The sequence below is a fragment of the Anas platyrhynchos genome, chromosome 30, assembly GCF_047663525.1.
Source record: "Anas platyrhynchos isolate ZD024472 breed Pekin duck chromosome 30, IASCAAS_PekinDuck_T2T, whole genome shotgun sequence".
Lineage (NCBI taxonomy): Eukaryota > Metazoa > Chordata > Aves > Anseriformes > Anatidae > Anas > Anas platyrhynchos.
This window is the reverse complement of record NC_092616.1, coordinates 6,119,057-6,136,109: the sequence shown is the minus strand read 5'-3', so window position 1 is coordinate 6,136,109 and position 17,053 is coordinate 6,119,057. Positions and strand designations below refer to the sequence as shown.

The 17,053-nt window shown below is 57.9% G+C and overlaps 1 protein-coding gene across 1 annotated transcript; it reads left to right on the top strand.

Moving 5' to 3' along the window:
• The first annotated feature begins 5,332 nt into the window (after positions 1–5,332).
• On the top strand, positions 5,333–16,742 carry BCKDK (branched chain keto acid dehydrogenase kinase). Its single transcript, XM_072029523.1, is given in 12 exon segments — positions 5,333–5,576; positions 5,579–5,658; positions 5,747–5,815; positions 6,328–6,438; positions 7,745–7,792; positions 8,223–8,342; positions 10,010–10,108; positions 10,230–10,303; positions 12,808–12,936; positions 14,974–15,063; positions 16,226–16,387; positions 16,461–16,742. Coding segments are annotated over 12 exon segments (1,314 nt in total). The 5' UTR covers positions 5,333–5,389; the 3' UTR covers positions 16,606–16,742.
• Positions 16,743–17,053: the final 311 nt, after the last annotated feature.

Sequence of the window (17,053 nt, the reverse complement as noted above, 5' to 3'; positions counted from 1 at the left end):
CTCAGACGTCCACTCAAATTGGACCCAAATTTCTTGGGGACCCCTTATTCAGTCACACCCCGACAATGGACCCCAGTCTTCCAGGACTTCCACATTTTACTGAGTTTTTACCAAATGGACCCAGGGACCCCTTTCCCTCAGCTGTACCCCAAAATGTATCCAGGACCCATTTTCACCTCAGTTTTACCCAAAATGGATCCAGGGACCCTTTTCACCTCAGTTTTACCCCAAAATGGACCCAGGGGCCCCTTTCCCCTCAGCTGTCCCCAAAATGGATCAGGGACCCATTTTCACCTCAGTTTTACCCCAAAATGGATCCAGGGACCCCTTTTCACCTCAGTTTTACCCCAAAATGGACCCAACTCTTCCCCTCAGCTGCAAAATGGATCCCAGGACCCCCATTTTCACCTCAGTTTACCCCAAAATGGACCCATTGCCTGGGGACCCCTTTTACCTCAGTGTCCCAAAAATGCATCCAGCTCACTGACCCCTTTCCCCTCAAATTATACCCAAATATTGCAGGGACCCCCCACAGACGCCCCCAGTTGAGACGCCTCGGCGTCCCCCGATTCCCTTGGAGCCGACGGAGGTCGTCAAGTTGGCTCCCCCCTCGCCTCTGGTTTCCCGTTGCCCATCGCTCCCCTCGCGGAATCGCGCCGCCCCCACGATCGCACCGCCCACGCCCGTTTCCGCCCACCACTGCGCAACATGATCCCCCCTCTGTTTGCGCATCATTCGCTCCGCGCATGCGCAGTACACATCCCCCCCTCCCTTTCTAAGGGCAGGGCTAGTCTAGGGGTGAAGGGGGGGCGGCAAGGGCCACTTGTAGGGGACCCCCCCGGCTATTTTGGGGGGGGGGGGGGGTCGGGGGGGGGGGCCGGCCGACGCCTGGGTCCGCGGGGGCTGGTGGTGGGAGGGGGCGCTGCATTCGTTTGTTTGTTTTTTTTTTTAAAATAATGGGGTGGGGACTGAGGGACGTGGGGTCCTTGGGTGCCTGGAGCCGTTTTGGGGGGCACTGAGGAAGGTCTTAGGGCGATTTGGGGTTGGGGAAAACTGAAGGGAAGGAGGCCCGGCCACTTGGGTGACTTTTTTGGGTGTTTTCTGAGGGGAAAGTGGGCCCGGGGGTCTCTGTCAGCGTTTGGGGGGTGACTGGAGGGAAGGCAGGGGTCCTTCACCACACCTGGGTCAAATTTTGAGTACTTCTGGAGAAGGAAGAAAGAGGGTCCCTGGCCGCTTGGGAGCCTTTTTGGGGCATTTCTGAGGGATGGGTGCCCCCGGGGTCTCCTGGAGGCATTTTGGGGGTCTTTTCTGAGGGAAAAGGAGGGTCCTAAGGCACTTGGAGGATTTTGGGGGAATTGAGGGGAAAGTGGGTGCCTGGGCCACTTGGGTGACTTTTGGGGGACACGGAGGGAAAAAAGGGTCCCGGGCCGTTGGGGGCACTTTGGGGTGTTTCTGAGGGGAAAGGGGACCCTGGGGTACCTGGAGGCATTTTGGGGGGACACTGAGGGAAAAGGGGGTCTAGAGGCACTTGGAGGGATTTGGGGTGTTTCTGAGGGGAAAAGGGGGGTCTCAGGATACTGGAGGGATTTGGGGGAGCTAAGGGGAAAGGGGGTCCCGGGCCTTTGGGTGACTTTTTTGGGGTGTTTCTGAGGAGAATTAGGGGACCCAGGGTACCTGTTGGCGTTTTGGGGGACCTAAGGGGAAAGGGGGGGTCCTAGAACACCTGGGTGAATTTTTTGGGGATTCTTTTCTGAGGGAAAAAGGGACCCTGGCCACTTTGAGGAAACACTTGGGGCATTTCTAGAGGGAAAAGTGGGTCCCTGGGTACCTGGAGGATCTTTGGGGATTGTTGGGAAAAGAGAGAATACATGAGGCACCTAGTCCAATTTAGAATTAAAACTGAGGGGAAGGTATGTCCCCTGGGGCACTCAGGTCCATTTTGGGGGAAGACTGGAGGGAAAGTGGGGTCTCCCGGGGCCGTTGGGGAGACTTTTGGGGGTTTTTATGAGGGGAAAAAGGGGTCCTGGGGACCTGGAGGCATTTGGAGACACTGAGGGGGAAGGGGGGTCCTGAGGCACTCATTGCAAATTTTGAGTATTTCTGAGGGGAAAAAGGGGTACCGGCCACTTGGGTGACTTAGGGATCTTTATGAGGAAGGTGGGGACCTTGGGACCTGGTGGTATTTGGGGGTCACTGAGGGAAAAGGAGTCCTAAGGCACTTGGAAGGGGTTTGGGGGAGAGGGTTGGAGGGAAACAAGGTGCCCGGCCACTGGGTGACTTTTCAGGGGACACAAGAAGGGAACCCGGCGATTTGGGGAAAGCTCAGTGTTTCTGAGGGAAAATTAGGTCCTTTCGGACCTGGTGGCGGTTTGGGGGTTTCTGAGGGGAAGGGGGGTTCCCGGTGACTCAGAAGCCCTTTGGGTGTTTCTGAGGGGAAAATGGGGTTCCCGGGCATTTGGGGGGCATTTGGGGGGAAACACTGAGGGGAAAAGGAGATCCTGAGGCACCTGGGTCCTTTTGGGGTAAAACTGAGAGAGAAAAGTATGTCCCTGGGCACTCAGGTCCATTTTGGGGGGTCACTGAGGGGAAGGGGGGTCCCCCGGCATTTGGGGAGCTTTTGGGGGGGTTTTATAGAGGGGAAAATGGGTGCCTGGGGGGTCCTGGAGGCATTTTGGGGGAGGCACTAGAGGGGAAAGAGGAGTCCTGGGCACTTGGGTCCAATTTTGGGGGTACTTCTGAGGGGAAAGGGGGGTCCTGGGTACCTGGAGGTATTTTGAGATACTGAGGGGAAAGCGGGGTCCCGGGTACCTGGAGGCATTTGGGGGAGGGAAAAGGGGGTCCTAAGGCACTTGGAGGGATTTTGGGGGAAACTGAGGGGAAAGGGGGGGGTCTTAGGGCAATTTGGGGGGATTTTGGGGGGGAAACTGAGGGGAAAGTGGGGTCCCCGGCCACTTGGGTGACTTTTTTTTGGGGTGTTTCTGAGGGGAAAATGGGGTCCTTGGGGACCTGGAGGCATTTTGGGGGGTCACTGAGGGGAAAGGGGGGGTCCTAAGGCACCTGGGTCAATTTTTTGGGTGTTTCTGAGGGGAAAAAGGGGTCCCTGGCCACTTGGGAGCCTTTTTTGGGGTGTTTCTGAGGGAAAAGTGGGGTCCCCGGGTACCTGGAGGCATTTTGGGGTGTTTCTGAGGGAAAAGGGGGGGTCCTAAGGCACTTGGAGGTATTTTGGGGGGGAAATTGAGGGGAAAGTGGGGTCCCCGGCCACTTGGGTGACTTTTTTGGGGGACACTGAGGGGAAAAAAGGGTCCCCGGCCATTTGGGAGCCTTTTTGGGGTGTTTCTGAGGGAAAAGGGGGGGTCCTAGGGTACTTGGAGGGATTTTTGGGGGGAAACTGAGGGGAAAGGGGGGGTCACACGGCATCTGGAGTGTTTTTTGGGGGACACTGAGGGGGAAAAAGGGGTCCCCGGCCACTTGGGAGCCTTTTTTTGGGGTGTTTCTGACGGGAAAGGGGGGTCCCCGGCCACTTGGGTGACTTTTTGGGGTGTTTCTGAGGGGAAAGTGGGGTCCTTTGGGACCTGGTGGCATTTTGGGGGGGACTCTGAGGGGAAAGGGGGGTTCCGGTGACTTAGGAGCCTTTTTTGGGGTGTTTCTGAGGGGAAAATGGGGTCCCGGGCATTTGGAGGCATTTTGGGGGAGACACTGAGGGGAAAGGGGGGTCCTAAGGCACCTGGGTCCTTTTTTGGGGTAAAACTGAGGGGAAAAGTATGTCCCTGGGCACTCAGGTCCATTTTGGGGGGGAAACTGAGGGGAAAGTGGGGTCCCCGGCCATTTGGGAGCTTTTTTGGGGGTTTTTATGAGGGGAAAATGGGGTCCTTGGGGACCTGGAGGCATTTTGGGGGGGGCACTGAGGGAAAAGGGGGGGTCCTAGGGCACTTGGAGGGATTTTGGGGGGAAACTGAGGGGAAAGGGGGGTCCCCGGTCACTTGGGAGCCTTTTTTGGGGTGTTTCTGAGGGGAAAGGGGGGTCCCCGGGTACCTGTTGGCGTTTTGGGGGAGACACTGAGGGGAAAAGGGGGGTCTAGAACACCTGGGTCAATTTTTTGGGTGTTTTTGAGGGGAAAAGGGGGTCCCTGGCCACTTGGGAGCCTTTTTTGGGGCGTTTCTGAGGGGAAAGTGGGGTCCCGGGTACCTGGAGGCATTTTGGGGTGTTTCTGAGGGAAAAGGGGGGGTCCTAAGGCACTTGGAGGGGTTTTGGGGGGAAATTGAGGGGAAAGTGGGGTCCCTGGCCACTTGGGTGACTTTTTGGGGGGACACTGAGGGGAAAAAAGGGTCCCCGGCCATTTGGGAGCCTTTTTGGGGTGTTTCTGAGGGAAAAGTGGGGGTCCTAGGGTACTTGGAGGGATTTTGGGGGGGAAACTGAGGGGAAAGTGGGGTCCCCGGCCACTTGGGTGACTTTTTTGGGGTGTTTCTGAGGGGAAAATGGGGTCCTTGGGGACCTGGAGGCATTTTGGGGGGTCACTGAGGGAAAAGGGGGGGGTCCTAAGGCACCTGGGTCCATTTTTGGGCTATAAATGAGGGAAAAATGTGTGTATCCAGGCACTAGGGTCCATTTTGGGGTGTGAATGAGGGGAAAAAGGGTTTTTGGGGCGCTCGGATCTATTTTGGGGTATAAATGGGGGAAAAAGGGGGTCCTTGGATATTTCGTTGCTTTATGGGTGGGGGGAAAAAGGGTTCCCTAAACTCTTTGGTGCATTTTTGGGGTAAAACTGAGGGGAAAAGGGGGTCCTGAGACCCTTGGGTGCTTTTTTGGGGTAAAACTGAGGGGAAAAGGGGGGTCCTGAGACCCTTGGGTGCATTTTTGGGGCAAACCTGAGGGAAAAAGGGAAATTCTGAGACCCTTGGGTGCATTTTTGGGGTAGAACTGAGGGAAAAAGGGAGCTTCTGAGACCCTTGGGTGCCTTTTTTAGGGCAAAATTGAGGGGAAAAGATGGTTCCTGAGACCCTTGGGTGCATTTTTGGGGTAAAACTGAGGGAAAAAGGTAGCTTCCGAGACCCTTGGGTGCATTTTTGGGGCAAAACTGAGGGAAAAAGGGAAATTCTGAGACCCTTGGGTGCATTTTTGGGGTAAAACTGAGGGAAAAAGGGTGGCCCCAAGTCCCTTGGGTGCATTTTTGGGGGTAAAACTGAGTGGAAAAAGGTGGTCTTGGGACTCTTGGGTCCATTTTTGGGGTAGAATTGAGGGAAAAGGGTAAACCCAAGACCTTTGGGTGCATTTTTAAGGTAGAATTGAGGGAAAAAGGTGGGTCCCGAGACCCTTGGGTGAATTTTTGAGGTAGAATTGCGGGAAAAAGGGTGGCCCCAAGACCCTTGGGTGCATTTTGGGGCAAAAACCGATGGGACAAGGTCCCGATGAACCCCCCGCAGACCTCAATATCACCCCTAGCGTCCCCAAACTCCCCGAAAATCCCCTTTTTAACCCTTTTTTCCCCTTCCAGGCCATGCTGCGGCGAGTTTTGGGGGCCCCTCGGGGCCCCCCGGCGCTGCCCCCCCGCCCCGTGTCCCGCTCGGCCGCCGACCACCACCCCCGGACCTGGCTCGGGAGCGCTCCAAAACCGTCACCTCCTTCTACCACCAGCCCGCCATCGACACCGCCGCCGAAAAGGTTGGGATTTCGGGGGTTTTAAAGGTTTTTTTTTGGGGCGAAAAGGGTTTTTTTGGGGGTTTTGTGACCCCTTCCTCGTCCCTCGCAGCCCTCGGTGCGCCTGACGCCCACCACCATGCTGTACTCGGGGCGCTCGCAGGACGGCAGCCATATATTGGTGAGGGGGTTTTGGGGGGGTTTTGGGGGATTTTGGGGGTTTGGGGACAGGGATGAGGGGGTTTGGGGTCACAGGGGGCTTTGGGGACAGGGACAAGGGGTTTTGGGGTCCCAGGTGGGTTTGGGGACAGGGACAAGGGGGTTTTGGGGTCCCAGGGGGCTTTGGGGACAGGGACAAGGGGGTTTTGGGGTCCCAGGGGGCTTTGGGGTCAGGGGACAAGAGGGTTTTGGGGTCCCAGGGGCTTTGGGGACAGGGATAAGAGGGTTTTGGGGTCCCAGGGGGCTTTGGGGTCAGGGGACAAGGGGTTTTGGGGTCCCAGGTGGTTTTGGGGACAGGGACAAGGGGGTTTTGGGGTCCCGGTGGCTTTGGGGTCTGAGGTTTCATGTAGGTTTTGGGGTCCTGGTGGCTTTGGGGACAGGGACAAGGGGGTTTTGGGGTCCCAGGGGGCTTTGGGGACGGGGACCGAGTGGCTTTGGGGTCAGGGTCACCTTTTTTTGGGGTCGTCCCCGCAGAAGAGCGCCCGCTACCTGCAGCAGGAGCTGCCCGTGCGCATCGCCCACCGCATCAAGGGCTTCCGCAGCCTGCCCTTCATCATCGGCTGCAACCCCACCATCCTGCACGTGGTGAGCGCAATTTGGGGACATTTGGGACATTTTGGGGCATTTGGGGACATTTGGGGACATTTTGGGGACATTTTGGGGACATTTGGGGGCAATTTGGGGTCATTTTGGGGACATTTGGGGTAATTTGGGGGTGACTTTGGGGCACTTTGGGGCACTTTAAGGACACATGGGGACACTTGGGGAGAATTTGGGGACAATTTGGGGCACTTTGGGACAATTCGGGGACATTTGGGGACACTTTGGGGCACTTGGGGACACTTTGGGGCACTTTGGGGACAATTTGGGGCACTTTGGGGACAATTTGGGGTCACATTGGGGCATTCTGGGGCACTTGGGGAAAATTTGGGGTCATTTTGGGGACATTTGGGGACAATTTAGGACACTTTGGGGACAATTTGGGGCACTTGGGATCACTTTAGGGACATTTGGGGACACTTTGGAGCACTTTGGGACAATTTGGGGTAATTTTGGGACACATTGGGGGCACTTTGGGGACATTTGGGGTCACTTTGGGACACTTTGGGGACATTTGGGGACAATTTCAGGCACTTTGGGACAATTTGGGACACTTTGGGGACACTTTGGGGCACTTTGTGGACAATTTGGGGCACTTTGAGACACTTTGGGGACATTTGGGAACAATTTGGGGTCACTTGGGGACAATTTCGGGCACTTTGGGGTACTTTAAGGACACATGGGGACAATTTGGGGACACTTTGGGGCACGTTGGGGGCACTTTCGGGCGCTTTCAGGACATTTGGGGACACTTGGGGACAATTTGGGGTACTTTGGGGACATTTGGGGACAATTTGGGGACATTTGGGGACAATTTGGGATGCTTTGGGGACATTTTGGGGTCATTTTGGGGCATTTGGGGGACACTTTGGGGACAATTTGGGGCACTTTGGGACAATTTGGGGACTTTATGGGACACTTTGGGGCACTTTGGGTCACTTTGGGGTCACTTTGGGTCACTTTGGGTCAATTTGGGGACATTTGGGGGCACTTGGGGGCACTTTGGGATACTTAGGGACAATTTGGGGCACTTTGGGGTCACTGGGGGGGTGCGGGAGCCCCGAGCGGGCATTTTGGGGCCATGGAGAGGGGACCCAGGGGATTTGGGGACATTGGGGTGGGTTGGGGACATCGTGGGGGGCGTTGGGGACATTGGGGGGGGTTTGGGGACATTTTGGGGGGGTATTTGGGGTCTTTTTGGGGTTTTGGGGTCTTTTGGGGGGGGTTTGGGTCTTTTTGGGGGATTTGGGGTCTTTTTGGGTTTTGGGGTGACGCCAGGCCCTGCCCGCAGCACGAGCTCTACATCCGCGCCTTCCAGAAGCTCAGCGACTTCCCGCCCGTGAGTGTCACCCCCCAGTCCCCAAATGTCCCCAAATGTCCCCAAATGTCCCCCAATGACCCCAAATGTCCCCAAATGTCCCCAGCGTCCCCAAATGTCCCCAGTGTCCCAAATGTCCCCAACATCCTCCCCATGTCCCCACTGTCCCCAAACGTCCCAACATCCCCCCGCGTCCCCAGTGTCCCCCATATCCCCCCCCTCCCAAATGTCCCCTAATGACCCCAAATGTCCCCAAAAGTCCCCAATGTCCCCCAATGTCCCCCAATGTCCCCCGAAATCTCCTCCAATATCCCCAACGTCCCCCCAATGTCCCCCCATTCCATATGTCCCTAAATGTCCCCCCCTTCCCCCAGTTACCCCAAATGTCCCCAAATGTCCCCCCCACCCCAAATGTCCCCAAACGTCCCCAAATGTCCCCAAATGTCCCCAGATCCAGGCGCGCGGGGACGAGGAGCGCTACTGCTCGCTGCTGCGCCAGCTGCTGGAGGACCACAAGGATGTGGTGACCCTGCTGGCCGAGGGGCTGCGCGAGTGCCGCCGACACATCCAGGTACGGGGCCGCCCTAAAAGGGGCCGGTCCCAAAATTTTTGGGGGGGTTTGGGGACACTGGGGTGGCCCTAAATAGTCTGATCCCCAAATTTGGGGGGTTTGGGGACGTTTGAGTGGTCCTAAAAGGGCCTAATCCCACAATTTTGGGGGTTTAGGGACATCGGGGTGGCCCTAAAAGGGCCCGATCCTAAAATTTTGGGGGTTTGGGGGCATTGTTGTGGCCCTAAAAGGTCCTGATCCTAAAATTTTGGGGGGTTTGGGGGCATTGGGGTGGCCCTAAATAGTCTGATCCCAAAATTGGGGGTTTGGGGGCATTGGGAGGCTCTAAAGGCCTAATCCCACAATTTTGGGGGTTTGGGGGCATCGGGGTGGCCCTAAAAGGCCTGATACTAAAATTTTGGGGGGTTTGGGGACGTTTGGGTGGCCCTAAATAGTCTGATCCCAAAATTTGGGGGGTTTGGGGGCATTGGGGAGGCTCTAAAAGGGCCTAATCCCACAATTTTGGGGGTTTGGGGGCATCGGGGTGGCCCTAAAAGGGCCCGATCCCAAAATTTTGGGGGGTTTGGGGACACTGGGGTGGTCCTAAATAGTCTGATCCCCAAATTTGGGGGGTTTGGGGGCGTTTGAGTGGCCCCAAATGCTCCTGGTCCTGACTTCTGGGGACTTAGGGACATCGGGGTGGCCCTAAACACTCTTATCCCTAAATTTGGGGTCTTTGGGGCCATTGGGGTGACCCCAAAAGCTCCTGTCCCTAAATTTTGGGGTTTTTGGGGTCATTGGGGTGACCCTAAATACTCCTGTCCTCAAATTCTGTGTCCCTTAGTGACCCAAAGTGACATCGGGGTGGCCCTAAAAGGTTCTATCCCTATATTTGGGGTCTTTGGGGCCATCAGAGTGACCCCAAACCCCCCCATCCCTAAATTTTGGGGTTTTTGGGGCCATTGGGGCGACCCTAAATACTCAATGTCTCCAAATTCTGGTTCCCTTAGTGACCCAAAGTGACATCGGGGTGACCCTAAACACCCGTTTCCCTAAATTTGGGGTCTTTGGGGACATCAGAGTGACCCCAAACCCCCCCGTCCCTAAATTTTGGGGTTTTTGGGGCCATCGGGGTGACCCTAAATACTCATTTCCCCAAATTCTGGCTCTCTTGGGGACACAAAGTGACATCAGGGTGACCCTAAACACTCATATCTCTAAATTTGGGGTTGCTGAGGAGATCGGGGCAACCCCAAAAGCTCCCGTCCCTAAATTTTGGGGTTTTTGGGGCCATCGGGGTGACCCTAAATACTCAATGTCCCCAAATTCTAGCTCTCTTTGGGACACAAAGTGACATCGGGGCGACCCTAAAATATCTTGTCCCTATATTTGGGGTCTTTGGGGCCATCGGGGCGACCCCAAACCCCCCCATCCCTAAATTTTGGGGTTTTTGGGGCCATTGGGGTGACCCCAAAAGCTCCTGTCCCTATATTTGGGGTTTTTGGGGTCATCGGGGTGACCCTAAATACTCATTTTCCCCAAATTCTAGCTCTCTTTGGGACACGAGGGGACATCGGGGCGACCCTAAACACTCTTATCCCTAAATTTGGGGTCTTTGGGGCCATCGGGGCGACCCCAAACCCCCCCAGTCCCTAAATTTTGGGATTTTTTGGGGCCGTCCCCTATAGGACGAGCAGCTGCTGCGCCCCTTCCTGGACAAGACGCTGACGTCGCGGCTGGGCATGCGCATGCTGGCCTCGCACCACCTGGCCCTCCACGAGGACAAGGTACGGACCCTATAGGGCCCTATACGGCCCTATAAGGCCCTGTGGGGTCTGTGGGGCCCCCCCCGCGGCCCTAAATATCCCCCCGGGGTCTCCCCGACCTATAAAATCCGCCCCCCCCCAGCCCGATTTTGTGGGGATCATCTGCACCCGCCTGGCGCCCAAGAAGATCATCGAGAAGTGGGTCGACTTTGCCCGGTATGGGGGGACCCTATAGGGCCATATAGGGGCTATAGGGGTCCCTATAGGGTCATATGGGTCCTTATGGGGTTGTAGGGGTTCCTAGAGGGGGGTTTTGGGGCTGGAAGTGTTATTTTGGGGTCTTTGTGGGGTTATAGGGGCTCTTAGGACGTTTTTTGGGGGCTATGTGGGATTTTGTAGGGTCCCTATAGGGCCATATAGGTCCTTGTGGGGTCCCTATAGGGCCATATGGGTCCGTATGGGGTTATAGGGGTTCCTAGAGGGGGGTTTTGGGGCTGAAAGTGTTATTTTGGGGTCTTTATGGGTTATAGGGGTTCTTAAAAATGATTTTTTAGGTTTTGTGGGGGTATATGGGATTTGTAGGGTTTCTATAGGGCCATATAGGTCCTTATGGGGTCCCTATAGGGCCATATGGGTCCGTATAGGGTTATAGGGGTTCCTAGAGGGGGGTTATGGGGCTGAAAGCGTTCTTTTGGGGTCTTTATGGGGTTATAGGGGCTCTTAGGACGTTTTTTTGGGGGCTATATGGGACTTGTAGGGTTTCTATAGGGCCATATAGGGGCTATAGGGGTCCCTATAGGGTCATGCGGGTCCTTATGGGGTTGTAGGGGTTCCTAGAGGGGGGTTTTGGGGCTGAAAGCTCTATTTTGGGGTCTTTGTGGGGTTATAGGGCTCTTAGGACGTTATTTTGGGGGCTATATGGGACTTGTAGGGTTTCTATAGGGCCATATAGGTCTTTATGGGGTCCCTATAGGGCCATATGGGTCCGTATGGGGTTATAGGGGTTCCTAGAGGGGGGTTATGGGGCCGGGAGGGTTCTTTTGGGGTCATTATGGGGTTATAGGGGCTCTTAGGACGTTTTTTTGGGGGCTATATGGGACTTTTAGGGTTTCTATAGGGCCATATAGGTCCTTATGGGGTCCCTATAGGGTCATACGGGTCATTATGGGGTTATAGCGGTTCCTAGAGGGGGGTTTTGGGGCTGAAAGCTCTATTTTGGGGTCTTTATGGGGTTATGGCTCTTAGGACGGTTTTTTGGGGGCTATATGGGACTTGTAGGGTTTCTATAGGGCCATATAGGTTCTCATGGGGTCCCTATAGGGCCATATGGGTCCGTATGGGGTTATAGGGGTTCCTAGAGGGGGGTTATGGGGCTGGGAGGGTTCTTTTGGGGTCTTTATGGGGTTATAGGGGCTCTTAGGGAGGGTTTTGTGGGGCTATGTGGGATTTGTAGGGTTTCTATAGGGCCATATAGGTCCTTATGGGGTCCCTATAGGGTCATACGGGTCCCTATGGGGTTGTGGGGGTTCCTAGAGGTGGGTTATGGGGCTGGGAGGGTTCTTTGGGGTCTTTATGGGGTTCTAGGGCTCTTAGGACGGTTTTTTGGGGGCTATATGGGACTTGTAGGGTTTCTATAGGGCCATATAGGGGCTATAGGGGTCCCTATAGGGTCATGCGGGTCCTTATGGGGTTGTAGGGGTTCCTAGAGGGGGGTTTTGGGGCTGAAAGTGTTATTTTGGGTTTTTATGGGGTTATAGGGGCTCTTAGGACGTTTTTTTGGGGGCTATATGGGACCTGTAGGGTTTCTATAGGGCCATATAGGTCTTTATGGGGTCCCTATAGGGCCATACGGGTCCTTATGGGGTTATAGGGGTTCCTAGAGGGGGGTTTTGGGGCTGAAAGCTCTATTTTGGGGTCTTTGTGGGGTTATAGGGGCTCTTAGGATGTTTTTTTGGGGCTATATGGGAGTTTTAGGGTTTCTATAGGGCCATATAGGTCTTTATGGGGTCCCTATAGGGCCATATGGGTCATTATAGGGTTATAGGGGTTCCTAGAGGGGGGTTATGGGGCTGGGAGGGTCTTTTGGGGTCTTTATGGGGTCCCTATAGGGTCATATGGGTCACATTTGGGGGGGGGTGACCCCAAGGGGGGTGGGTGACATTGGGGGAGGGACAGGTGACATTAAGGGGGGGTGGGCGACCCCAAGGGGGGGGGGGTGACATTGGGGGGGGGTGGGCGACATTGGGGGGGGACAGGTGACATTAAGGGGGGGCTGCGTGACCCCCGGGGGGGCTGGGTGACCCCAAGGGTGCCACTGGGGGGGGGGGGGGTCGACCCCAAAGGGGGGTGGGTGACATGAAGGGGGGGTGTGTGACATTGTGGGGGGACAAGTGACCCCAAGTGGGGGTGGGTGACACCAAAGGGGGGTGGGCGCCACCGGGGGGGGTGGGTGACCCCAAGGACACCACCGGGGGGGGGGGGGGAGTGACATTGGGGGGGGGGGGGTGACCCCAGGGGGGGGTTGGTGACCCTAAAGGGGGACGGGTGACCCCAAGGGGGGTAGGCGACATTAAGGGGGGTGGGTGACCCCAAGGGTGCTACTGGGGGGGGACGGGTGACATCAGAGGGGGGTGTGCGACCCCAGGGGGGGTGGGTGTGACCCCCGGGGGGGCTGTGTGACCCCCGGGGGTGACGTTTTTTTTTGGGGGGGGGGGGCGCAGGCGCCTGTGCGAGCAGCAGTACGGGAACGCGCCGCGGGTGCGCATCAACGGGCACGTGGCCGCCCGCTTCCCCTTCATCCCCCTGCCCCTCGACTACATCCTGCCCGAGCTGCTCAAGAACGCCATGAGGTACGGCCCTATAGGGCCCCTATAGGCACCCCCAGACCCTATAGGGCACCCCCCAGACCCTATGGGGCACCCCCAAACCCTATAGGGTCCCTATAGCCCCCCAACCCTATAGGGCACCCCCAGACCCTATAGGGTCCCTATAGCCCCCCGGACCCTATGGGGCACCCCCGGATTCTATAGGGACCCACCAGACCCTATAGGGCACCCCCAGACCCTATAGAGCCCCTATAGCCCCCCCGGCCCTATAGGGCACCCCCGGATCCTATAGGGCCCCCCTGGACCCTATGGGGCACCCGCAGACCCTATAGGGCCCCTATAGCCCCCCTGACCCTATAGGGCACCCCCACACCCTATAGGACCCCCCAAACCTATAGGGCACCCCCAGACCCTATAGGGCCCCTATAGCCCCCCCGACCCTATAGGGCACCCCCAGACCCTATGGGGCACCCTCGACTACATCCTGCCCGAGCTGCTCAAGAACGCCATGAGGTACGGCCCTATAGGGCACCCCCTGACCCTATAGGGGACCCCCAGATCCTATAGAGCACCCCCAGACCCTATAGGGCACCCCAAACCCTATAGGGCACCCCCAGACTCTATGGGGCACCCCCAGACCCTATAGGGCCCACCAGACCTTATAGGGCACCCCCAAACCCTGTAGAGCCCCCCTGACCCTATAGGGCCCCTATGGCACCCCCGACCCTATAGAGCACCCCCAGACCCTATGGGGCACCCCCAGACCCTATAGGGCCCCTATAGCCCCCCCGGCCCTATAGGGCACCCCCCAAATCCTATGGGACACCCCCAGACCCTATAGGGCCCCTATAGCCCCCCCGATCCTATAGGGCACCCCCAGACCCTATAGGGGCCCACCGGAGCTTATAGGGCACCCCCAGACCCTATAGGGCCCCTATAGCCCCCCCGACCCTATAGGGGCCCCCCAGACCCTATAGGGCACCCCCAGACCTTATAGGGCACCCCCAGACCCTATAGGGCACCCCCGGCCCTATAGGGGCACCCCAGACCCTATAGGGCACCCCCAGATCCTATGGGGCCCCCCCCGACCCTATAGGGCACCCCCACAGCCTATGGGGCACCTCCGACTACATCCTGCCCGAGCTGCTCAAGAACGCCATGAGGTACGGCCCTATAGGGCCCCTATAGCCCCCCCCGGCCCTATAGGGCACCCCCAGATCCTATAGAGCACCCCCAGATCCTATGGGGCCCCTATAGCCCCCCCAAACCCTATATGGTTCCCCCAAACCCTATAGCCCCCCCCCGGCCCTATAGGGCCCCTATAGCCCCCCCCCGGCCCTATAGGGCACCCCCAGATCCTATAGGACCCCCCGACCCTATAGGGCACCCCCAGACCCTTTAGGGCACCTATAGCCCCCCCGACCCTATAGGGGACCCCCAAACCTTATAGGGTCCCCCCGGACCCTATGGGGCACCCCCAGACCCTATAGGGTCCCTATAGCCCCCCCGACCGTATAGGGCACCCCTATACCCTATAGAGTCCCCCCAGACCCTATAGGGCCCCACTGGTCCCTATAGAGCACCCCCAGACTCTATAGGGCACCCCCAGACCCTATAGGGTCCCCCCATACCCTATAGGGCCCCACTGTCCCTATAGGGTCCCCCCAGACCTTATAGGGTGCTCTTGTCCCCTATAGGGCGCCCTGAGTCCTATAGGGGGAGGATACAGGGGTGGGTTTTTAGGGGAGGGAGGTGGGGGGGGGTATGGGGGGGCTATAGGGGGGTATATGGTATATAGGGGGGCCCTTTAAGAGGTATGGGGCCCTATAAGGGGGTATGGGGCCCTATGGGGGGGTATGGGATCCTATAAGGGGTATATGGGCCCTATAGGGGGGTATGGGACCAGAAGGGAGGCATATAGGGCCGGGGGGGACATATAGGGGCCTGGGGGGGCGTATAGGGCCTGGGGGGGGCTTATAGGGTCTGGGGGGGCGTATAGGGCCCCGGGGGGACGTATAGGGCCCCGGGGGGGACGTATAGGGGCCATATGGGGTCCCGCAGGGCCACGATGGAGTCGCACCTGGACACGCCCTACAACGTCCCCGACATCGTCGTCACCATCGCCAACAACGACATCGACATCGTCATCCGGTACCTATAGGCGGCCCTATAGGGGCTGCCCGTAACCTCCCGGGGTCCCCATCCCCTATAGGCTCCCCGCCCCCCATAGGCTCCCCTATAGGCTCCCCCCGTCCCCTATAGGATTCCTGACCCCTACGGGATCCCCGTCCCCTATAGGATCCCTGTCCCATATAGGATGCCCTATAGGATCCCCTATAGTATCCCCACCCCCTATAGCCCCCCCTATACCCTCCCCATCCCCTATAGGCTCCCCTATAGGCTCCCCATCCCCTATAGGCTCCCCATCCCCTATAGGATCTCCTATAGGCTCCCCATCCCCTATAGGCTCCCCTATAGGCTCCCCATCCCCTATAGAATCCCCTATAGGCTCCCTGTCCCGTATAGGATCCCCTATAGGATCCCCTATAGTATCCCTGTCCCCTATAGGGTCCCCATCTCCTACAGGCTCCCCGCCCCCCATAGCCCCCCCTACACCCCCCCCGCCCCCTATAACCCCCCCCTACACCCTCCCCGCCCCCTATAGCCTCCCCATCCCCTATAGGCTCCCCAACCCCTACAGGCTCCCCGGCCCCCCTATAGCCTCCCCACCCCCCCTAGCCCCCCCTACACCCCCCCCACCCCCTATAGCCCCCCCTATACCCCTCCCCGTCCCCTATAGGATCCCCTATAGGCTCCCCTATAGACTCCCCAACCCCTATAGGCTCCCCGTCCCCTATAGGATCCCCTATAGGCTCCCCAACCCCTACAGTCTCCCCAGCCCCCACAGGCTCCCCTATACCCTCCCCGTCCCCTATAGACCCCCCATATCCTCCCCATCCCCTATAGGATCCCCATCCCCTATAGGATCCTCTATAGGGTCCCCATCTCCTACAGTCTCCCCCGCCCCCCATAGCCTCCCCTACAGCCTCCCCATCCCCTATAGGATCCCCTATAGACTCCCTGACCCCTATAGGCTCCCTTATAGGATCCCCATCCCCTATAGGATCCCCATCCCCTATAGGATCCCCTGTAGGTTCCCTGTCCCCTATAGCCTCCCCTCTAGAATCCCCGACCCCTATACCCTCCCCACCCCCTATAGCCCCCCCTACACCCCCTCCACCCCCTAGAGCCCCCCCCTACACCCCCCCCGTCCCCTATAGGATCCCCTATAGCCCCCCCCCGTCCCCTATAGGATCTCGGACCGGGGCGGGGGCATCCCCCACGAGCTGCTGGACAAGGTGACCCAGTACCACTTCAGCACGGCCGAGGCCAGCGCCCAGGACCCCCGCCTGGGGGGCCCCTTCCGCAACCTCCTGGACCTCAGCCACGGCCCCCAGGCCTGCCCCATGCACGGGTGAGCCCCCCCTCCCCTTCCCCGAGCCCCAAAATCATCCGAATTCACCCCAAAATGATGAATTTATTCGCAGTTTCGGCTTCGGGCTGCCCACCTCCCGCGCCTACGCCGAGTACCTGGGGGGCTCGCTCTGCCTGCAGTCGCTGCAGGGGGTGGGCACCGACGTCTACCTGCGCCTCCGACACATCGACGGCAAGGGGGAGAGCTTCCGAATTTAGGGGGGGGGGCCAAAATCCGCCTCGGGGACTCCAAATTCTCCTTGGGGACTCCAAAATCCTACTCGGCGGCCTCAAAATCCTACTCGGGGACTCCAAATTCCTCCTCGAGGAGCCCAGATTCTCCTTGGTGGCCTCAAAATCCTCCTCGGGGACTCCAAATGCTCCTCGGGGACTCCAAATTCCTCCTCGAGGAGCCCAGATTCTCCTTGGTGGCCTCAAAATCCTCCTCGGGGACTCCAAATGCTCCTCGGGGACTCCAAATTCCTCCTCGAGGAGCCCAGATTCTCCTTGGTGGCCTCAAAATCCTCCTCGGGGACTCCAAATCCTCCTCGGGGACTCCAAATCCTCCTTGGGGAGCCCAAATCCTCCTCGGTGGCATCAAAATCCTACTCGGGGACTCCAAATTCATCCTCAGCGGCCTCAAATTCTACTCAACGGCCTCAAAATC